The sequence below is a fragment of the Lepisma saccharinum genome (assembly GCF_977018435.1).
Source record: "Lepisma saccharinum chromosome 12 unlocalized genomic scaffold, izLepSacc3.1 SUPER_12_unloc_1, whole genome shotgun sequence".
Lineage (NCBI taxonomy): Eukaryota > Metazoa > Arthropoda > Insecta > Zygentoma > Lepismatidae > Lepisma > Lepisma saccharinum.
In genome coordinates, this window is record NW_028142891.1 from 16,811,845 (window position 1) to 16,832,135 (window position 20,291).

At 38.3% G+C, this 20,291-nt stretch overlaps 1 protein-coding gene across 1 annotated transcript in view; it reads left to right on the forward strand.

Moving 5' to 3' along the window:
- The window catches only part of IntS6 (integrator complex subunit 6), a 116,358-nt gene that overhangs the window by 58,831 nt on the left and 37,236 nt on the right, over nt 1–20,291 (forward strand). Inside the window, exon 8 of the mRNA XM_083115771.1 lies at nt 18,868–19,095. Coding sequence (XP_082971897.1) covers nt 18,868–19,095 — 228 coding nt within the window. The remainder of the gene's footprint in view (nt 1–18,867; nt 19,096–20,291) is intronic.

Below are 20,291 nucleotides of genomic sequence, written 5' to 3' on the forward strand. Positions count from 1 at the left end.
ATGAATTGCACAAAGGACAGTAATTGAAATAATTTAAAACTTTTTACAATTATGTTTGAATTACGTTATTTATATTTATTGAACACATTTATACCTTTTATCGGTGGCTTTACTAGCTTTTCTTCATTAATTTGCAGAAGTTCAGTGTAAGATTTGTAAATATTTATAAATATTAGCACACTCTAGCGATTCTCAATCCTTTCCCCTCGAAGTGAATGAACATGAAATTCTGCATCCTTATTTTTTCCTGAGTTTTAATATCGCGATTTTGAAAAATAAAATGTCAGATTTCTGTATACACAATAGAAGAGAAGCCAGTAAAAAGAGTTTTCTGCAGGGAAGTTTGTGTGTGTCAGTGACCGTTCAAAATTTTTGGATTGTCTGAAAAATGTTGAATTCATAATGTTAATGTTTTCATAAGGTCGTAAATTTTAATTTCGTGGTAAATTCTACTTGCAGAATTCTAATGTGTTCCAAATTATGTTTTATTTCTTCAGGATGATGCTAAGACCAAGTAATTTTTTATATTAAAATTAATTAAAAATCAGATAGTGTTATTCGCAATATTGGAAGGAAACTAACGGTAAAAATTACAGATGAAATTACTATACATAGTATCAGAAAATTATTTATTTGAAAACCTGGAATAAAGATAAACGATCAGAAGAGTAATTATTTGCTCATTTTATAAGTAAAATATTAAATATTGTTTTGGAGCGCATCCAATTTATTTACTCGTGTTCGCACCACACAATGTCCTGTTTCAAAGTTCTTCACGGAAGAACTTGTTTTCAGTTCTGCAGCTGATGTAGAATCTTTGGAAGTATCAGTAACAGTAACTCTAAACTACTTCCGTTATGAAATTAGTAATTGTTACTCACAAGGGAGGTTATCTAAGTGTCCTCAGATTTCCATGAAACTTGGCAGGTGTATAGAGGGGCCCAAAGGAAGAGATACGTGTTTTTTTTGTTTCAACTAAAAAACTGTTTTAGTGGCAACTCCCCTCCCCTCAAATGTCAAGATACAGACAAATTGAAGTGGGGATCTGACCCCTGTGTTCCCCTCCAATTTCCATGAAACTTGGCAGGTGTATAGAGGGGCCCAAAGAAAGAAATGTATTTTGGTGTTTCTGCTAAAAAATTTAGGGATGTTTGCCTAACACACACAGCACAGAGATGTTTGCCAGTGATATGCACTTAATATCTCAAGTGTCCCACTTGTGTATCTGCCAGTACTGTTAGCACAGCACTTGAACCGCCATCGTCCTTCACAATAGCATTTGTGTTTGGTACCGACAATCCTACAGTTCTGTGCTGTGTGTGTTCTTCCTATGCCATATTTACGTGGATTCGGGGTCAGAGTCCCACTTCAATTTGTCCTTATCTTGACATGGGGGGGGGGGGGTGCTCCCTAAAACAGTTTTTTAGCTGAAGCACAACATATATTTCTTCCTTTCGGTCCCTCTTTACACCTGCCAAGTTTCATGGAAATCAGAGGGGTACACTTAGATAACCTCCCTTGTCAGTTATTTTTCTATGTAACTAGTAAGTTGTTCTTTACTTTTCCACGTGGAAAGTAATAAAAACTTGAACCAAATACTCGTCTGAAAGAATGGGTGAATTTATGATTATTAAAATCGTGAGACCATGAGAACAATTTTGTATTTTATCGCCAAGAGCCAGAATGTATCAACACTTACCACATATCCGTAATCTCCAACAATCCCCATGGGCATACAGTAATATTTTAGTTCAACATAAATTCTAAAAAATATTTGTTTTCCTCAACAAAATCAAATCAAATGTTAATCTTCATGGTTAAGTATCAGGGCTTTACTGTTAATTTTATCACCTCAATATTTATACATAAAATGTAATAAGTAACAATTTTATGATACTTAATGCTAAGCATTTTTAGTCCAGGACCTGTCTAAGGTTCTGTAGGAAAGTTTGACTATGGAGAATTTTTTTCCACCAATGCTGACTAGGTGTTTAAGAAATATTTTTCCGCTTGCAATTCATGTTCCGAACAACGTCTTAGGAGATAAAACAAATCAAAGTAACTGTAATAGTAATTATGTTAGATACTTTCTAAAGTAACGGTAATAACAGTAATTATAATGGAATTTCTTTCTCAAGTGATTAACTCTGAGTTACTTTTAAAAAGTAACTTTCCAAACACTGCTGATCACACTGTATAATTGAGCTCAGCATCATATTGGTATGAATTGCGAGGAAAGTTGAGCCTCCTCGATGGCAAAGTGGTACTGTAATCGCCTTTCAATACAGAGGTCCCTGGTTGGTGAGATCCTGAAATTCTTTCTTCCCTGAAATGTGTTGTGTGTTGTCTAAATCTACAGCAATGAATACATTTTAATAGCAAATTTTAAATCAGGGATCGCGACTGAAACTAAACCAAAATAAAAAAAGTGATTCCAATGTTTTTTCAGTCTTCATGAACCTGAACTAAAACTCCAGAAGCAAGTTTCAGTCTTGCAAAAGTGAGCGCGGAGTTTTCATTCAATTTTGGTTCAGACTGGAATTGGCTTCCACATAATTTCAGTTCGGGAGTACCGAAATGTTTAAGGTCAGGTTATAGTTTCAGTCTTCGTGTAATTAAACACAGCACATTTAGTTCGGGATTGATCAGTGTGGAATAGGATTTGAACCAGTTCAAGAAATCAGTTTTCTTGCATCGCAAGGTTATCCGTTTACTTACCTGTACCACTACTCTGTTTCAGGGGCCTGTAATGTAAGGCAATTAATTCATTGGTATTTGTCACCGACCCGCGTTATTTCCGTCACCGGGTACCACGTACCAGCCCAAGTGCCGTGGACCATTCCAAGGAACCACTTGGTAAGGTGAAAAGTAACGCTTTTGCTGTACCCATACCAGAAAGCATAGAACTTATTCCTTCTGTGAATGCCGGGTTCGTTATGGTACGTAACTCTCCTTACAATCATACCTGAAACTTTGGGATCAGGTACAGTTGTAACAAAACCTATTTTTAACAAATCAAATGGGGATTGAATGTATCAGAAAATATATGTCACGTAACTTCATTTTAAAACTTTCATTGTCGAATTCTTGAACAATCGATAATAAATGTTATTGGAGGTCATAGGCAATATATATATATATACACACACTATGTTGCCATTCGTCACCGGACACCCCATACCAGTATGTTAATCCGGTCGCAGCACCACATCAGTATCTTGTAGGGCCACCTTTCACTGCAATGACGTCCGCAACCCTTTGAGGAAGATTTTCCATCAATTTGCGATACGTGTCGACGGGAATCTTGCCCCATTCCTCCTGCAAAGCGGCAAACAGCTTAGTGGTGTTTTTTAGGCGGCATGGCCTGGCTCTCAAGCAGTGCTCCAACTCGTCCCAAAGGTGTTCAATGGGGTTGATATCTGGACTTTGGGCTGGCCAATCAAGTTTTTGCACACCCGTGTCCTCGACCCACGTGTTGACAAAGCCTGCCATATGACATGGAGCATTGTCGTGCTGAAACAGGTATGGGCCAATACCGAATTGTTACCACAATGTTGGTAGCGCAGAATTGTCCAGAACTTTTTGGTATGTATCGGCATTCATGTTTCCCGAACTAAAACAAGAGGACCAAGACCATACCATGAAAAGCAGGACCACATCATGATGGCACCTCCTCTGAATTTCACTGTGGGTACGATACAGTACTGTAAGCAGCGTTCACCGGGCATACGCCACACCAACACACGTCCATCGGACCGCCACATCTGGTAGCGCGATTGTGTGTGGATTGTCCTGGTCCACCACCTACTGACAATCAACTCGCACCTGCTCACAAATGCAACCACCCAAGGTGCAAAACCTGCCCCATATTTGTCACTTCCCGCACCCTCCAGATCCACGCTGCCACCGGCAAATTCACCCTCTACCCCAAAGGAACCTGCAACAGCTCTAACCTAATTTATATCCTCACGTGCAACATCTGTGGGAGCTTCTACCTGGGGGAAACTTCCACAGCCCTGAACCTCCGCATCAACAACCACCGCTCCTCTACCCAAAACCTGGACTTTGCTGTTGCCATTCACACCAATCACCACAATATTCCTTTTAATGACTGCTTCCAGGTAGCGATCGTACACTCCTTGCCCCAATCCACCAACACCTCAATACGTAGAAGATGGGAGAGGGCCTACATATCGACCATGAAAGCAACCACACCTCCAGGCCTGAACAAGGCCACCCAGTAATGCCCCTCATCCCCTATCCTCACCCTCACCACCACCACCACCACCACCACCTTTTCCCAATCAACCCACGCCCCCACCACCACTCACAGTTTTTGACAAGCCAGGCGTAAGAACCATTTTTTTTGTGGTACTGTCAACACTTTTTTTTCCTTCGGGACCTGGCAACACTGCAGGTCATGCTTACTCTTCCCTCTAGTCTCTCTACTCCTGAAGATGTGATATACATAACATCATGAAAATTTGAATTTTTTCTTTGTCCGGTGAGTGTTTCCTCTCTCCTCTTTCACTTTATATATATATATATATATATATATATATATATATATATATATATGACATCCTGAGATTTGTTATTAATAATGTTACTTTTATATAACCAATACACGTAATAATAGAGTGCAAGGTGATGCCAACATATTGGAAAAATATTATTTTCAAGCAAGAGAATGCAGGTTCGACATGATAGTTTACGGTGATTAGAATATTACAAATTAATAAATCTGGAAAAAGGAGAATTTAATGTATGCCATATTGAGAAATGTTATTTTCTAAGTTACAGATCTGAAATTCGATTTGACCTATACTAATTAGGACATTCCAAATCAACATGATTTTGGTAAAAACTTTGGAAATTAGACGCCATATTGAAAAATGTTGCTTCTTAAGATAGAGAAGTGAAATTCGGTTTGATGGTAGCTCATGCTAATTAGAGAACAACAAATCAACATGATTGTGGAAAACCGGAAGTTGATTTTGTTATTAAGCATGTTTTTTTTTGTCATTTTTGGATGAGGAGGAGTTATAGTATGAACAACTTTGAACAACTCTTATAACACAGGTTAGTACTCATTATGCAATGCAAATACAATTGTCTACATGTAAAAGATATGTGCGTAAATAAGCGAGATGTTACAGGACGAAAATGCTGGCATCTGGGTTATCTCACGTAATGTCACGTGCTATATCGTCCCAGAGCCAAAACAAATGCACTGTACATGGGAAAACACCAAAAAAATTAGGTTAAACAATGAATCTGATCCACAACACTTGAAAAAGTGATAAACAAACAAAACACTGTCGAGATTGACCAAGTTGATCAAAAGTATACTAATTTTTTCCAATTGCATTACAACACACAATAATAACCATGGAAATTCCATATTGGAAAAAAAAAGGAACTAAAAATTATACCAACTTCTAGCTACTTTAAGGTTGAGTTAGTTTTTAAGAAAGAGTTGTTTTTTTTACTTATTTATTAAGATTAATCTGACTACAGTAACATGTAATAGATTTCAGAAGAAATTCAGTTCAAATGTGCTGTTTTTCCAAAGAACTTTTAAATCACAGGAAATGTGTTGTCAAGAATTAAACTTTCTATGCTTTGATTCTACAATTTATAAAAACTAACAATGGGAAACAATTCACTTATTGAAAGTTGTCTTTATTTCAAATTGGTTTCAGTTGAGATTCCGAGTGAAACTAACTCACTCCGATACATTTTTTGAGCATCCAATACAATCCAATTCATTCCAATTAAAACCAATTCATCCAATTGAAATTTTAATTGGAAGCAATAGAAATTTCCAGCTGCGTATGGCCCCACACATTCTCGATCTCAACCATTTTGGAGGTGAGATGATGAGCACCACGCTCTGGTTGTCGTGCCCCAAGTAAAGCTGGGTGATCCATGGATCTGCTTTACAGGGGGAGACATTTAGATGTCCTACTGACTGACTAGACCATGGCGGTTCCTGTCCTCCATTTAACATTAATGAATCATCAAACCGAATTTCACAAGAAAGAACAATTTTCATTGTGGTGTCCAACATCTTCAGGTTTTAAAGTAGCCAGTTCATTGGCCATTCTTCAATTACCATAAGCTATCATCAAACCGAATTTCACCCCTCTATCGTAAGAAGTAATATTTTTCAATATGGTACCTTTCTGGTACAATAAAAGTTGAACTGAATTATCTCTGGTAGTTTGGCCAATTTCTGTTTGCACGAACCAATATTCGCCTCCGCCGTAGCATAGACTGTACACTCGGATCGAAATGTCGAACTGCTATTCCCGAGACTGGTTTCTGAAGTGGTGCAAACCAGAACTCTTTTGCACGAGGAACTTCGGTTTTCAGTTTGTCTGGCCGGAGCAGAAACTGCCATAGTTAATTCGTGTTTGAGTCCGAATTATCAGTCAGACCCGAACCAGAACTCGAACTGAAATGATTTTCAGTCACGATCCCTGTTTTTAATGGCAATTTCTATCACTGCTGTTGAGTAAGGCAACATATACGTATAACGCATTGCTGGGAAGTGTGTATTTCAGGATTTAGGTGACTGTACATAGTGGTTTGGATTCCACTGTAAACTGTAAGTCTAGTCCTGATTAGCCTTAATGTGCATAAAGTGGACTTAAAAAAACATATTGCGAGGGAAGATACACTACACTAATACATAGTAATACGAGAGCTATTTTTTTTTTTCAACCTCCGACAGGGAATGAAATCTAACCACAGTGAATAGCAAAATGGGTTTATTGACGAAAGTTATGTACAAGTAAAATCAACTTTTCAATGTAATCACCAAAAAGATTCAGACATTTATCGAACCGATGAACCAGCTTTCCTATACCCTCTGCAAAGAAAAGTGCCGCCTGTCTGTTAAGCCAGGTCTGCCGAAGCTCCACATTGGTGTGGAAGCACAGTCCTCCCAATCACTTCTTCATCGCCTAGAAAAGGTGGGAAGTGAAGGTGCCAGGTCGGGGATGTAGGGAGGGTGATCAAACACTTCCTAGTGGTTTCGTTGATGCAGCAACATGCAGTTGGGTATTGTCATGAAGCAAGACAATGCCTGATGACAGCATGCCTCTCCGGCACACAGCTCATTCGACAGTGAATTTCAGCTGCATTGTGCTCAGCTTCAACTGAAGCGTTGGCCTTGGGAGTGGTCCGCTTCCTAGCACTTCACGGGCTCCTGGTGGCACCATCAGATGTTAAAAAAAAAAAAAAAAAAAAAAAGACACTTGTACAATAGAATAGAAGTCAAATAGCTTACAAATAATTGTTTACATATGCAGTAAAACCTCCTTAATCTGGGGCCCGATAGGCCAGACTTCGCTTATGTTGTGTATTTGGAACACATGAAGATCTCACACAAGGTGTCGAATACATTATAAATGATATGCACGCATAATTCAACATTATTTAATTGACCACAAATTACCATTCAACAAACTATATTGAACTCCATATATACAAGACAAAACACAATCTGTTTCTTATCCACATATCGACAATTTCAAAGGTCTTATAAACCATACAGACTATTTACATAATAAGCGTCACACTCTTAATCCGGACAGGCAAAAGCCCCCCACCCCCCAAAAAAACAGAATGCAAGGTTTTAAATGTGGCTAGTAGTCAACAAGAGAACTTCCCAAAGAAAGGACAGTCAACCACTGATGGAATTCTGTTTCCCGCAGACTTTGTACTGTACTGTACTGTATAGTGTATTTAGGCCTATGCCCTTTAAATACACCATAATAAACGTGTTTTGTTGCTGTAAAAGGAGTTTTAATGCTCTTTCTACTGTTCTTTTAAGTTATTTAAGTTAAACTGGTCAACTTATCCCCCCCCTTAGTCCCGGATTAACGAGGTTTTACTGTACTACTAAAAGTAGATTTTCGGACATAAAAATTCAGATTCACATTGTTGTTTCAATGTATATTTATTGTTTTCCTTTATGATAGCCTGTGAAACATTATTTTGTTTTCTGAGAGCAGTGTCGGCGATTGGGTTCCAAAGCAGTAGGGTTGGAGTGGGGGAAGGACACTTTACTTTCCCTTGGTATTGGTGAGCCCAACTTAAGAGTTCAGTATGGGGCTTATGACGACAGCGTTGCCGCATGGGGCGCAGCAGAAGACTCTTCCTTTGCGCGTTGAGCGTCTGCTGTAGTACATGACAACACAAAAGTTAATGGTGCACGCAGGCCCATACTCAAGGGGGTGCATGGGAGCCATACCGCCCCTCGAAGATTACAAGAATCTTTGCTAATACGTATCATTTAATTTATAAATATATTATTTTCTAAACATAGAATTATACTGGTAAATGAGTATAAAAGGAAATTTTAAAATATCTCTAATTTGCGGAATACAGTTTACTTTATCCATAGCGCGGGGGCAATGCCCCTCCCCCCGACCCCATAATCGCCACCACTGTAAGCAATAAAAGTAAAACAAGAATGCAAGATAAATATAGTAATGGAATATTAATTGATTATGTTAATAGAAAGCAGAACTTAAACGTAATGAAAGCATTTCAACTACATTTTGCAATCTGGTATTTTAACCAGTTAGTTTGCTACTTTTCAACATTTTAAATATTTGAAATATGTAAAAGTAACAAATTAATTCCTGTATGCATAATGTTTAGTAATTTACTTATGTATGTAACATAATAAATACTGTATGTATATTATAATTAAGGTTCGGAAGTTGAGGAAAAATCTCTTTTTTTCCTAGTGTCCGAAGACGAGGCCCAACATAATATATGTTCATTTTGGGTCATTGTAGGCCACAAAAAGGCAGGTTTTATTTGTCCTTTTTTGCCTTTTTCGGCGTTTTATGGCTTACTGGTCCTTTTTTAGCCTCTTTTATTTTAGATATTAACGGCTTTTTTTTTTGCAACTTCACGTTCTTTCGACTACGTTTTTACTGCCCATTCTCAATTCGAATCATCATCAGTTCATCACCTCTTAAACATCCTTTCTGTAGTAAAGAAATTAAAAAAGAGAGAAATAAATATATTTGAACCATCCCTGAAACAAGATAAAAACATTTTTGGACGACTGAAGCAGGTACGGCACAAGATCCTTTAACCGTATCGTGTGTGGAAGGTCGCGCTGTAAGTGACAACTTTCTCTTGATTTGAAGCTTTCAGCACGGTGTATACGACCAGACAGCATGCGCCTGCAAAGATCTCAATGTGCCGCGCAGAGGATGAGGATGTGGAGGTTAAAACTGGAGTTATTAATTAATTTGGATCACATTTTTACGTCCTTTTTCCGTTTTTAGGTCCTTTTTTGATATTTTTAGGTCTTTTTTTTGGTAATTTATAGGTCCTAACTTCCGAGCCCTAATTATAATAAACCAATAAACCAAATTTAAAAAATGTCTTCCTCATTTTTTCAATTACCCCCCCCCCCACATGGGCGTCGCCAGAAATTTGAATAATAGAAATAATAACAATAATTGTACAATAATTATTAAAATTTCATAATAATAAAACAATTTTATTCCATAATAATACTAATAATAATAATTATTATATTTTTGTTATATCCTTGAGGTGGCTTACTCAATACAGCAAATGAGTGAATATCCAGCACAAGTTTCTTTTTGTTTTTTTTACGTTTCACACAGTGTGTACTGAAATGCACAATTATTATACTTCGTCATTAAACTTTAGATACCTTCAAGAGAAAATCTTTAAAAGTTAGATGGAAATTTTAGTCATAAAGTTTTTGTTGTTTGACTTTAAAATTAATTTTTTGGAATTTTGAAAAGTGTGGAACCAGTTATTCTTTTTAAAAACTTAGCCTGGTGATGGATTGTAACCTCAATTGCGAACGTAATGCGCTACAAAACTGGAGATCCTAGGTTTGAACTCCTGTCAAGGGGGATTTATTTTCGACTTTATCGGACGGGGAATTTAAAAGCTGGAAAGGGAATTTTGGGACAATCATAAGGGAATATTCAGTCTATATTCCTTCCTGTTTCACTCAACTTTCAGAATTCCAAATGTATGAACATTCTAGCTCGATCGTTTCAACATTGTCTCCTTGTATTTTTGTGATGCTTCGAAAAAAAAAAATGAAAATTTGTTACAGATTTTGGTTTCTGAACTTCCATTAATCCAACATGTCAGAAGTTTCGGGGGGGGGGGGGGGGTTGAACCCTAGAAACCCCCCCTCTAAATACGGCCATGATACAAGAGCGCAAATTCGACAACACATCAGTAAAACAAAGAAACCCCCCTTTAATAAAAAGGAGAAAATAATAGGGAATAGCAAAATAATAATAATGATGTATGTACTTACAATGCTACTAAATTCTTATTCCAAAGGCGCAACGCCGTCCATTGGGTCACCACTGCCTGAGGAATCGTCACTGGCGGTCATCTCTTCATCCGAAGAATCCTCGTTTAGTTGTATAATTATGGGTTCGATGTCATCCTGAAGTTCATCTGCATCCCACATTTCACTTTCAATTCTTCTTACATGCTCCACACACTTTTTCCACAGTTCACTTGTCACTTCATCGAAACCTTCACAAATCAGTCGCTCCATGTCTTTTATTTTAAATGTGCTGTTTCTTGAGCTCACGTAGTGTTTGACCTGGGCCCAAATAAGTTCTATAGGGTTCAACTCGCAGTGATAGGGGGGTAACCGAAGAATTGTGTGGCCAAGATCTTTTGCCATTTCGTCTATTTTGTACATATCGTACTTGCACCGGTGAATATTTATGATGTCCATCAGATCTCTTTCAAGCATCTCATCTTCATAAGTGATGTTGTGCGTCTGCAGCCATTTTCGCATGTCATCCTTCCTCCATGATTTGGTGGGCAGCTGTTTTTTCTTACGGCTGTGGTACGATGTATTGTCCAGAACGATGACGAACCGTGGAGGGAGATTTGGAAATATCTGGTCCCGAATATACTTTTCGTATGTCTCGCCGTCCATTTCATCATGTTCGTCGGCGGTGTTTTTCCGGCACACAAAAACGAGTTTCGCATTTGGAACAAAACCGTGTTCATTACCGGCATGCACCAAAGCAAATCTCGCCCCCCGACCTGTAGGTGCTCTCAAACCACTGGAAAGGCCGCAAAGAAAGGCTTGTTGTGGAGTCTTTATTGTCTTGTCCCTCCACTCTTTTTGCACAGTTGCACCAGCATTAACCCACGACTCGTCCGTGTATACAATGTACCTGTTTTCGGCCCTAAATTTTCTAATTTGACGCAGATATTTGTGACGCATAGACACAACATCTTCCCTTTCAATGAGCATTGCTTTGCTTCCCCTTTTTTCATACACAAAATCAAGTTCTTTCAAAAAACGATGAAATGTTGTTCTCTTAAAATTTGGCAACGAAGGGTCAGCATTTACTGATCGTAGCACAGATTGAAGGGTTGGAGGACGATTTTTGAAAAAGAACTCGTGGACTTTCTACCGCACAGCGCTTCGAACAAAGTCGTTGTATTTTACATACCTGCTGTTATTTGGCGTGTTTCTCCTCTGTCTCCTTTTGTTTGGTGTTGTAAGAATTCCTTGAACCGCTTCGCTGCGAATTTTGTAAACAGTTTTACATGAAATTCCAGTCGCTTCAGCGGTTTCACTCACAATCCAACTAACACTTTTGCCAGGATTTTTCTGCTTTAAATAATCAAAAATATTTACTACAATTTGTCTCTCTTTACTTTTAAGACACTGGCCACTTTTTCGCTTAATAACACTTCCACTTTCCATTTTGCTGTTGTACGTACAATAATAATAGAGCTAATAATGAACTCCTTGAACGACTACCCAAAATGAGAAAGCGCGCACACAATAAAACTCTTGATCCCAAGGGACGAAAGGACGGAAGTCTATTGAGGAACTTTTGCCTGGACATTCCCCCCTCCCCCTTCCCTCTTCCCAACAGGCCAACACGTGTTTGCAGCAAGTGGCAACATTCGGAGGGCTGTTATTTTTAGCTCCCCAAATCACGTAAACACAAGTAAAGAATACGTCTTTATTCGATGGTCTGACTTGTAAAAGAAGGTGTAGAATTTCAAAACCTTACAATCCCTCTGCTTATTGCATATTTATTTTTTACTCTTCGAATGTTAAGCATTTTCCTTTCTGACAGAAACACTGTTATTTGGGGGTGGTGGCAACAAAAGTAAAAGCCCATAAGGGCCCATACTGAACTCTTAACTTGGGCTCCACTATAGATAAGGTTTAGCATAGTGCAAGGGCCAAAATGGCAAAAAGTGGGGGTATCTGTTTTCCCCCTAATTGCCGCCAGTGTCTGAGAGATATGCTTCTTGCAAATCATCATCCCATTCAGGAAGCAATGAATGTCCTAATGTTTTGGGAAAATGCCTCTCAAAATTTCAACTTCCAATAATCTTAGTAAATGTGTGATAGATACACCACTTGCAGTGCTTCTTTTTTTATCTAGTTTCCTCTAATTTACAATTCACAATCGATGACCACTTGCTGTCAGATATTATTAAGACTTGCAACATCATTTCTTGAGCATATTTTGGACTCTTAATTTCTAGTAAATCATCATCATTCAAGCCAGTATCAACGCTAGCAAGCAAAAATGTATGTACTCTGCTATGTAAAGTTCAACAGTCTACATTGTCGATTTATATTCCACAGAAGCTTATGCACAAAACTGCCATGGTACACAACTGCCATTAAAAGTCAAACCTGTTGTCCTTATTACAAATTTCAAGAGTGCTATTTACTATTGGTAAAAGACACTTGTCCACTTCAGCGCCATCTGCACTCAGGAGTTTGAACATAAGAACCTTATACTTTATTTCATTTACTAAAATATATTTTATTTACTAAAATACCTTAATCATAAGAAAATTTTAAGTATTTCAGGTTGTAGTGAATAAAACAATCTTTCATATAAAAAATTTCTTCCGTACCGAATCTATATTTGTGATACGGTTGTGTCTGGGAATTTGGGCCTATTCTTTAACATGGCTTGAGAACCCCCTTAAATAAATGTTATTTTCTTAATTGCTAATTTCCAACTTTACATAAGTTGGGGTCGAATAAATAAAGGTTTAGAAAAATTCATGAAAAAGTTAAGAATTATGGATTTGTTATTTTCATATACACCCTGTTCTTACATCCTCCTAGGTTGAAAGCTCCAGGTAAGCCCTAAGTCCGTGTTTAGTGTTATTATTTTTTGTGAAAGGGAATTTTAATGTTGAAAAAGGGAAAGTTTTGGAATACGACCTGGAAATTTCCCTCTGGACGAGAAACATAAGTGGGAAAGCAGAAGCGGACACAATATTTTCTGGCAGTTGGCGAACGAAATGGAGGCGTCACCTTCGTTTATTTGTTTCCAGTATGGCATTCGCAGGGTGATAAGTTTGATGTATGTTGTACACTAGTGTCCTCACTCAACGTGGGAGGGTTTTGTACTAGGTGCAGAAACCAAATATAAGCCACGGGCAGTGAAGAGGTTTCGTCATGTACAAGACACGAGAAAATTTTACACCTCCTCACATTGGTGCATTTGTTTGTTACAAGTCCAGGGCTAATTGAAAGTTATTCATAAGTACCTGGCTTCTGCTATTTTTGTGGTTTAGCTGGTGTTTTTTGTATGAACAATTGCGTGGAAAATGAGATAGGAGCGAGGAATTTATTAAAAGTGGCAAAGTTATTATAATACCAGGTGTGCCAGTTAATAATTCTTAATTTTGTCGCTGGATGGCGCTGGAAGCAAGGGTTGGTGCACAGTCTCAACTGTTATGTCAGTGTTTTGCCAGGACAGTACCTGTCAAAATGCCATGGATGTGCAACCAAGTGCGAGTGATCGTGATATTGGGTTTGTGTGGGAAACATGTTGGCCTTCAAACCAAATAAGGAGCATATGCGGCACATCCTGCTTTTCTTGTTCAGTCAAAAGAAAAACGCGAGTGAAAGCCATTGTATCCTTGTGGAATCGTACGGTGACAATGTCCTAACGCAGGATGCATGTGTGCGTTTGTTTTCAATGATTCAAAAGTGGTGATTTAGACTTGAAAGACAAAGATCGCCCAGGCCAGCCGAAAATATTCCAAGATACCGAATTGCAAGCACTGTTGGATGAAGACAGAGAAGTTAAATGTTGGTCACCAAACCATATCTGATGGTCTTCATGCCATGGGAAAGATCCAGAAGGCAGGAACTTGGGTCCCACATCATCTGAAGGACAGACAAATGGAAAGCAAGAAACGGTGTGTGAAGTGTTGCTTTCTCGGCATGAAAGAAAGTCTTTCTTGCATCGGATAGTGACTGGGGACGAAAAATGGATCTACTTCGAGAACCCAAAATGCAAAAAGTCATGGGTTGACCCAGGACAACCTTCAACATTGACTGCAAAACCAAATTGCTTTTGACTGCAAAACCAAATTGCTTTGGAAGGAAGACAATGCTGTGCATTTGGTGGGATCAGAAGGGTGTGGTGTACCATGAGCTTCTGAAACCAGGTGAAACAGTGAATACCGTTCACTGCCGTCAACAACTCATCAATTTGAACCATGCATTGACCAAAAAGCACCCAGATTGGGCGACAAGACACTGAAAAGTGATTTTGCAGCACGACAACGCCTCATCACACACAGCGAAAGGCGTCAGAGATACAATTTCTGCACTTGACTGGGAATTCTTGCCCCAGCCGTCATACTCACCAGACTTATCCCCTTCAGACTACCACATGTTTTCATCGATGTCTCACTCACTTTCCCAGTAACACTTCAACAATTACGAAGATGTCGAACAATAGCTTGCTGACTGAATGCTTATCACACTGAAGTCAGAACACAATTTTGAAAGGTTAACCATGTACTTTGTGTGTCCAAGTTGAACCAGAAAGAAATACTACACATTTAACTTCCTGGCATTTTGTCAAGGTGTTGACCAGCGAAGAAAAAGTCAAGAAATCAACAGAAGTCAAGAGATTGTGCTCATGGTCAAGAATTTTTATATTTTCATGTAGTGAATTTACATTGTTATATACCTGTAAAGTGTGGGGCGTTACCCCGACACCCCCTATACGCCTTCATGGCGTGGTGCAAAGCACAGGGGAACACTTACTTATATACCTGTACTGGTATTTAATAAAGTTAAATATTTGTAAATCTAAAATTGTATTGGGTTGTGGTTAAGATTTGTTCAATTTGTTTCTTAAGATTTATATTCTTGTATGTCTGACATTCTTAATTTCCAACTATACCTAAGTAGGGCACGATTAAATAAATGTTAAGAAAAAAGAAAAAGTCAAGAATTTTGCATTTGTTATTTTGGTAGACACCCTGTTAGTGTTTGTTAGTGGATCTAACTTCCTTTTTGCTTCCATAGTAATATATGAATTTATGGGACTTTTTATATCGTAACACCTTTATTAAATTCCAGTGAATTTTGACCCACTATCTAAAGTAATGTATACACTAACACAAAACAAGAATATTATTTATAAATATTGTATCTAATTACATATAACGTAATGACATACAAAGAAACAAGTACTTATGGGAGGGAATAACTTTTCACGAAAACTGCAAATTGCACACCAGCATATGCTTTGTTACTTTGTTGCCGATATACAATTCCACTGCCCATCTATCTTTTACCTTCTTGTGCAATGACATGTTTGCAGTTTTATATGACTTGCACTTGGTGTATCCCAAATATGTATGAGAGAAATATGGTGGCGCTACCAAGTTGTGGAAATTGCAAGCATCCAAACAGGGATAAAAGTATGTAAACATCATGGACGTCCGCAGGATTTTTTCCAGGGAGGGGCAAGGAAGGTATTTTTTTCCAGGGGGGGCAAACAAGGCACATTTTCCCCCAAAATAGTGTTGTTCCCTAAAAAAACATTGCTTAAATTTGAATTTATGGTGTTCATGCAATAATTAACACACATTATTGTGGCTAAAATGAAATTATATGTGTGAAATACATAATTTTTGGTTAACTTCCATTTTCCAGGGGGGGGGCCACGGCCCCCCCTTGCCCCCCTTCCGGATGCCCATGGTAAACATGTATGGATGTTTTAGGAGAACAGAAACAATGTCTTAAAGAAAACAAGTTTTAAGGGATGTTGCTCCATTTGTAGTGTGGAAGTTTACTAAATCTGAAAGATATCTATACAAATTATCATGAAATCGATGGGCTTCTGGGTTTTCCCATAGGGAAAAAATCAATTTCTTCATGTTTGTTTGCTTACATCAAAATTGGCAGTGTAGACAGATCAGCATTTCTATGAAGATGACAGTCCAGAAGCCCCATCCATTTCGTAAAAAAAACAAAAAAGAAAAACAGATTTTGTGTATGAGTGACATAGCTCTGTTCCACCAATACAATTGAGGTACCATTTGAGTAGGCAGATGGTGTCCTTCCTGTAGCTACTTTTTAGAATAATTTTTTTTTCACAGTAAAATTGTCCACCGTAGTAGAGTGGGAAGTGGTCTAAAGAAAGCATTTTTTTGGAAAGAAAAAAAAAGATTTTTCGCTGCTTTTTTTGTTATTTTTTGACTGTTATCCTTTGCAAATTTTTGCATTCTGAACATCTAAACTTACAATTGAACCTGCAAGTTAGCTGCAGTTGACAAAATGACAACATTTTAGTTTCTTTTAAAATCTGGCATTTTATTGGAAAAGATCATCTACTCCTTTTTTTTTCTTCCCCTCCCACCAATGCTCATACTGTTTCAACCTTAGTTCTATTCCAGTAGGAGTCACATTGATTTTACTGCAACCTCTTTCACACTCGGTGGTTGATATTGGAATGGTCTGTAGCTTTGCAGAAATTTCACTCGGCAAATCACCTATTGAGCTCGTCTTCACATTTTTTACGTTCTCTGTACACTTTGAATACCTTTATTATTTCGTGAATGCACACACACAACAAAGTGATTTTTCATTTTGTGACCAAACTTTATGGTTCAAAACAGATGCTGCTTCGAATATTTAGTGATCTTGAAATCTGGAATTAAATGTTACCAGTAAGTAGAGCTGTGTAATATTGATTTTTAAAGTTTGATATCGACAATACCAACACTTCTAAATATTTCAATTTTAAATTTTAATTGAATTTTAGTGTTATCTAGGAGAATCAGAGAAGAATGTTCTTCTTTGGTGGTGAAAATAGGAGTCCCATAACACAATGGAGTCTGTAGTTCTTAACCACAATAATCGAGGAACTGAAAATAAGCGAGCTTGAATGGTGGTGTTGCATTCCTTACTTACACATTAACTCAAGCACCTGTTTGTTTATGGTGTAAAGTATAGTGAGGATGTTCTGATGCAAAACTCTTTACAATCCTGACTTCGTGCCTAGTACTATTACATCTTACTGCATCTGAAGAAGCAGCTTGTGTGTCAATCATTTGAAGAAAGTGAGGTGTAGAAAATGGCAGCGCTGGTCTCGCTAAATTCCTGATGATGGGTGGATGCCAGAGCCACTTGAACAGCTGGAAAAAATCCTGGTTTTTGTCCCACCGGGGATCGAACCTAGGTCTCTCGCATGGTAGTCAGACGAAATTATCTGATAAAATTTAATCTGGATTTGGCAGTCGCTACTGTAGAATGTTTCATTACTCATTACGTGGCAGGAAGAGTGATCAAGTTTCTACATTATCAAACCCATAGTGTTCCTTGTACCATCCCTCCCATCAAGAAGTCATTTCAACTCTACTTCGAATTGGACACAGCCATATCACCCATTCTAATTTAATGCAACGGATGAACCTTCCGATATGTCCTGTATGTAATGTTGTTTTAAATGTTCATCACATTCTTATCGAAAGTGCCAATTTTCCTTTCCTCAGAAAAATGTTTTTAGTAGGGATGTCACGGAGCTAGAAATTTACCGATGTCGATATTTAACAGATTCCGATATATGAGATTATTAAACAGAAATGGGATGTTATTTTGTGCATGACAAAAATAAATTTGGTATGTACATTTGCATATACAAAAGCTTATGTGAACCTAGAGATTTAACATTAGTACACAAGCAGTTCTTTGAAATGCAAAATGAATTCCTGTTCTGCCAGATTCAACTTCAGAAACACGAGATTTGGAAGCACTTCAGGAAGTAACCTACTTCTTCTCTTATCGCAAATCTGTTCAGCAACACTGAACACTCAATCACTGAATACTGATGCAGCAGGTATGCCCAAGTATTTTTCTCAGCACTTGCTTCAGGTTTGAATACTCATTTTTGAATTTCCAATACAACAGCAGATCCTGGTTCAACAATGTACTGTTTTATTTCAGATTTATAATTAGGTTGATCCTCTAAATGAGAGTTTGCAATAATTTTATTACAAAATCTCTACAATAATGACGAATCAATAAAGCGTAGAATATAAAACTTATCAGAAGGTAAAACTCTACTATTATCGGTACTGGTTTAAATATCGCATTTTTGCCGATACCAATGCCAATATGTCAATTTCTGCCGATTTTCATACATCTGTAATCGGCTTCGGCACATCCCTAGTTTTCCCAACTGTTTGTTATCCATATTGAGAGATGATGAGAGTGTTTTAACAAATGCTTTTAGCTTTCTAATGTGTTGTGTACGTACTATGCATTACCCTTTACTACCTTGCATGATTTCTCAAGAGCGTCTTTACACCACTCTTTCAACTTCAAGGGTTTTTAATAAGAGGATTCTTGGTTGTACACTTTGAAAGGTGCAATATTTCCAGATGTGCACATGCACCCAAAATTCTAATTCATTCATTCAATCTCTGGGCTCCATGTATAATTAAAATTTGTAAATTAATATTTTCAGGTTTCCGAGAGCGTCATATCATTTTTAATTTTTTTTATAATTCCAGGTTTTTGTGGCGAACAGTTACAAGAATTCAGAAGTAGGCCATCCGTTCGGTTACCTCAAAGCGAGCACTAATCTGAGTTGTGTGAATTTGTTTGTGATGCCTTACAATTACCCAGTGTTGTTACCATTGTTGGAGGAGCTTTTCAAGACCCACAGACTCAAACCAACAAGTGAATGGCGGATGCAATTCTCAAACTACTTACGTACAATGCCTGCATATTATGCGTTGGTAAGTAACAGCTTATATTTGTGTCTGTGATAAATATGTAATTGCATGTTTAGTTATTTTCACCAAAATGTGGACTTGGCATTGTAATTATTACTGACTCTGTCTTGAAGAGAAACCAGAAGTGAATCCCGTACATGTGCCACAAAATCGTTGCTTCTGGTGCTGCTGTCAGGCATGCAACTAGTAGCGAGGGTGGGGTTAGCGATGATCTGCTCAACTTGCGACTCTCTTCCAACGTTGCCAAAATACCAGTTGAGTCAAAAGTTTGTTTGTTTTTTCACAATGGAAACAGTGGGCTTGGAGAAAATGCCTGGAAAGCCAAGCGAACACCTCACGGTGAGCACATGCCTTGCACGCCACCTGGTACACACATTCACACAGGCACAACACATTTCTACAAGTCACAGTGCAATTACGGCAGTCTGTCATGGTCAATAAATTGGCCGTGCGTATCTTGTTTTGTACGAGTGCTGCGAGAGAAATTTGTGTTGTGGAAGGCGAGGCCACAGTGAACATTAGGACAGCACAGAAATAGTTCAAGCGGTTCTTGTCTTGGGACTGGAGTGTGAAGAGAAGCCCCGATGTCCAATGTGGGAGACTGGGTGCCATGGATGCAGATGAAAGTGCCAGTACACGTCGACTGGCACAACAGGTTGCATCGTCCAAAGCACCATGGTTCACTCTCTTCACCAAATGGGTTTTGTCTCTCGATGGCCTAGACTTGTTCTTCACGAGTTGACATCACAAGAGGCTGAATGACAAGTCTCAATCTGTGAACAATTGCTTCAAAAGCCACGGGACGACAGGTTTTTGCATCGAATTGTCACAAGTGACGAAGAGTAGACCTTTCTACGATATTTTGCCAGTGGTTGCGGCCACGGCAAGAAGCAATGACACTTGTTCAAAGAGGATGGTTTGAAAAGAAGGTCATGTTGTGCACATGGTGGAATATTGTTGGTCCAGTGTTCTGAAACTCGTACTAGATGGTCGTGATGTCGCTGGGAACCTTTACGTTGTACAACTGCAGCAGGTCCATATTGCTATATTTTCCCAACTTATCTCTAGCCAGGAAAAAGTTATTAGTGCATGCTTGTAACCATTTTCTCCTTTTTGAGGTGTTAAAAACAAAGAATCAGAATGCTCCTAACGTGTTAGGAACTCATCGAGATAGCGCTGACATCTCTGGAGAGAATGAG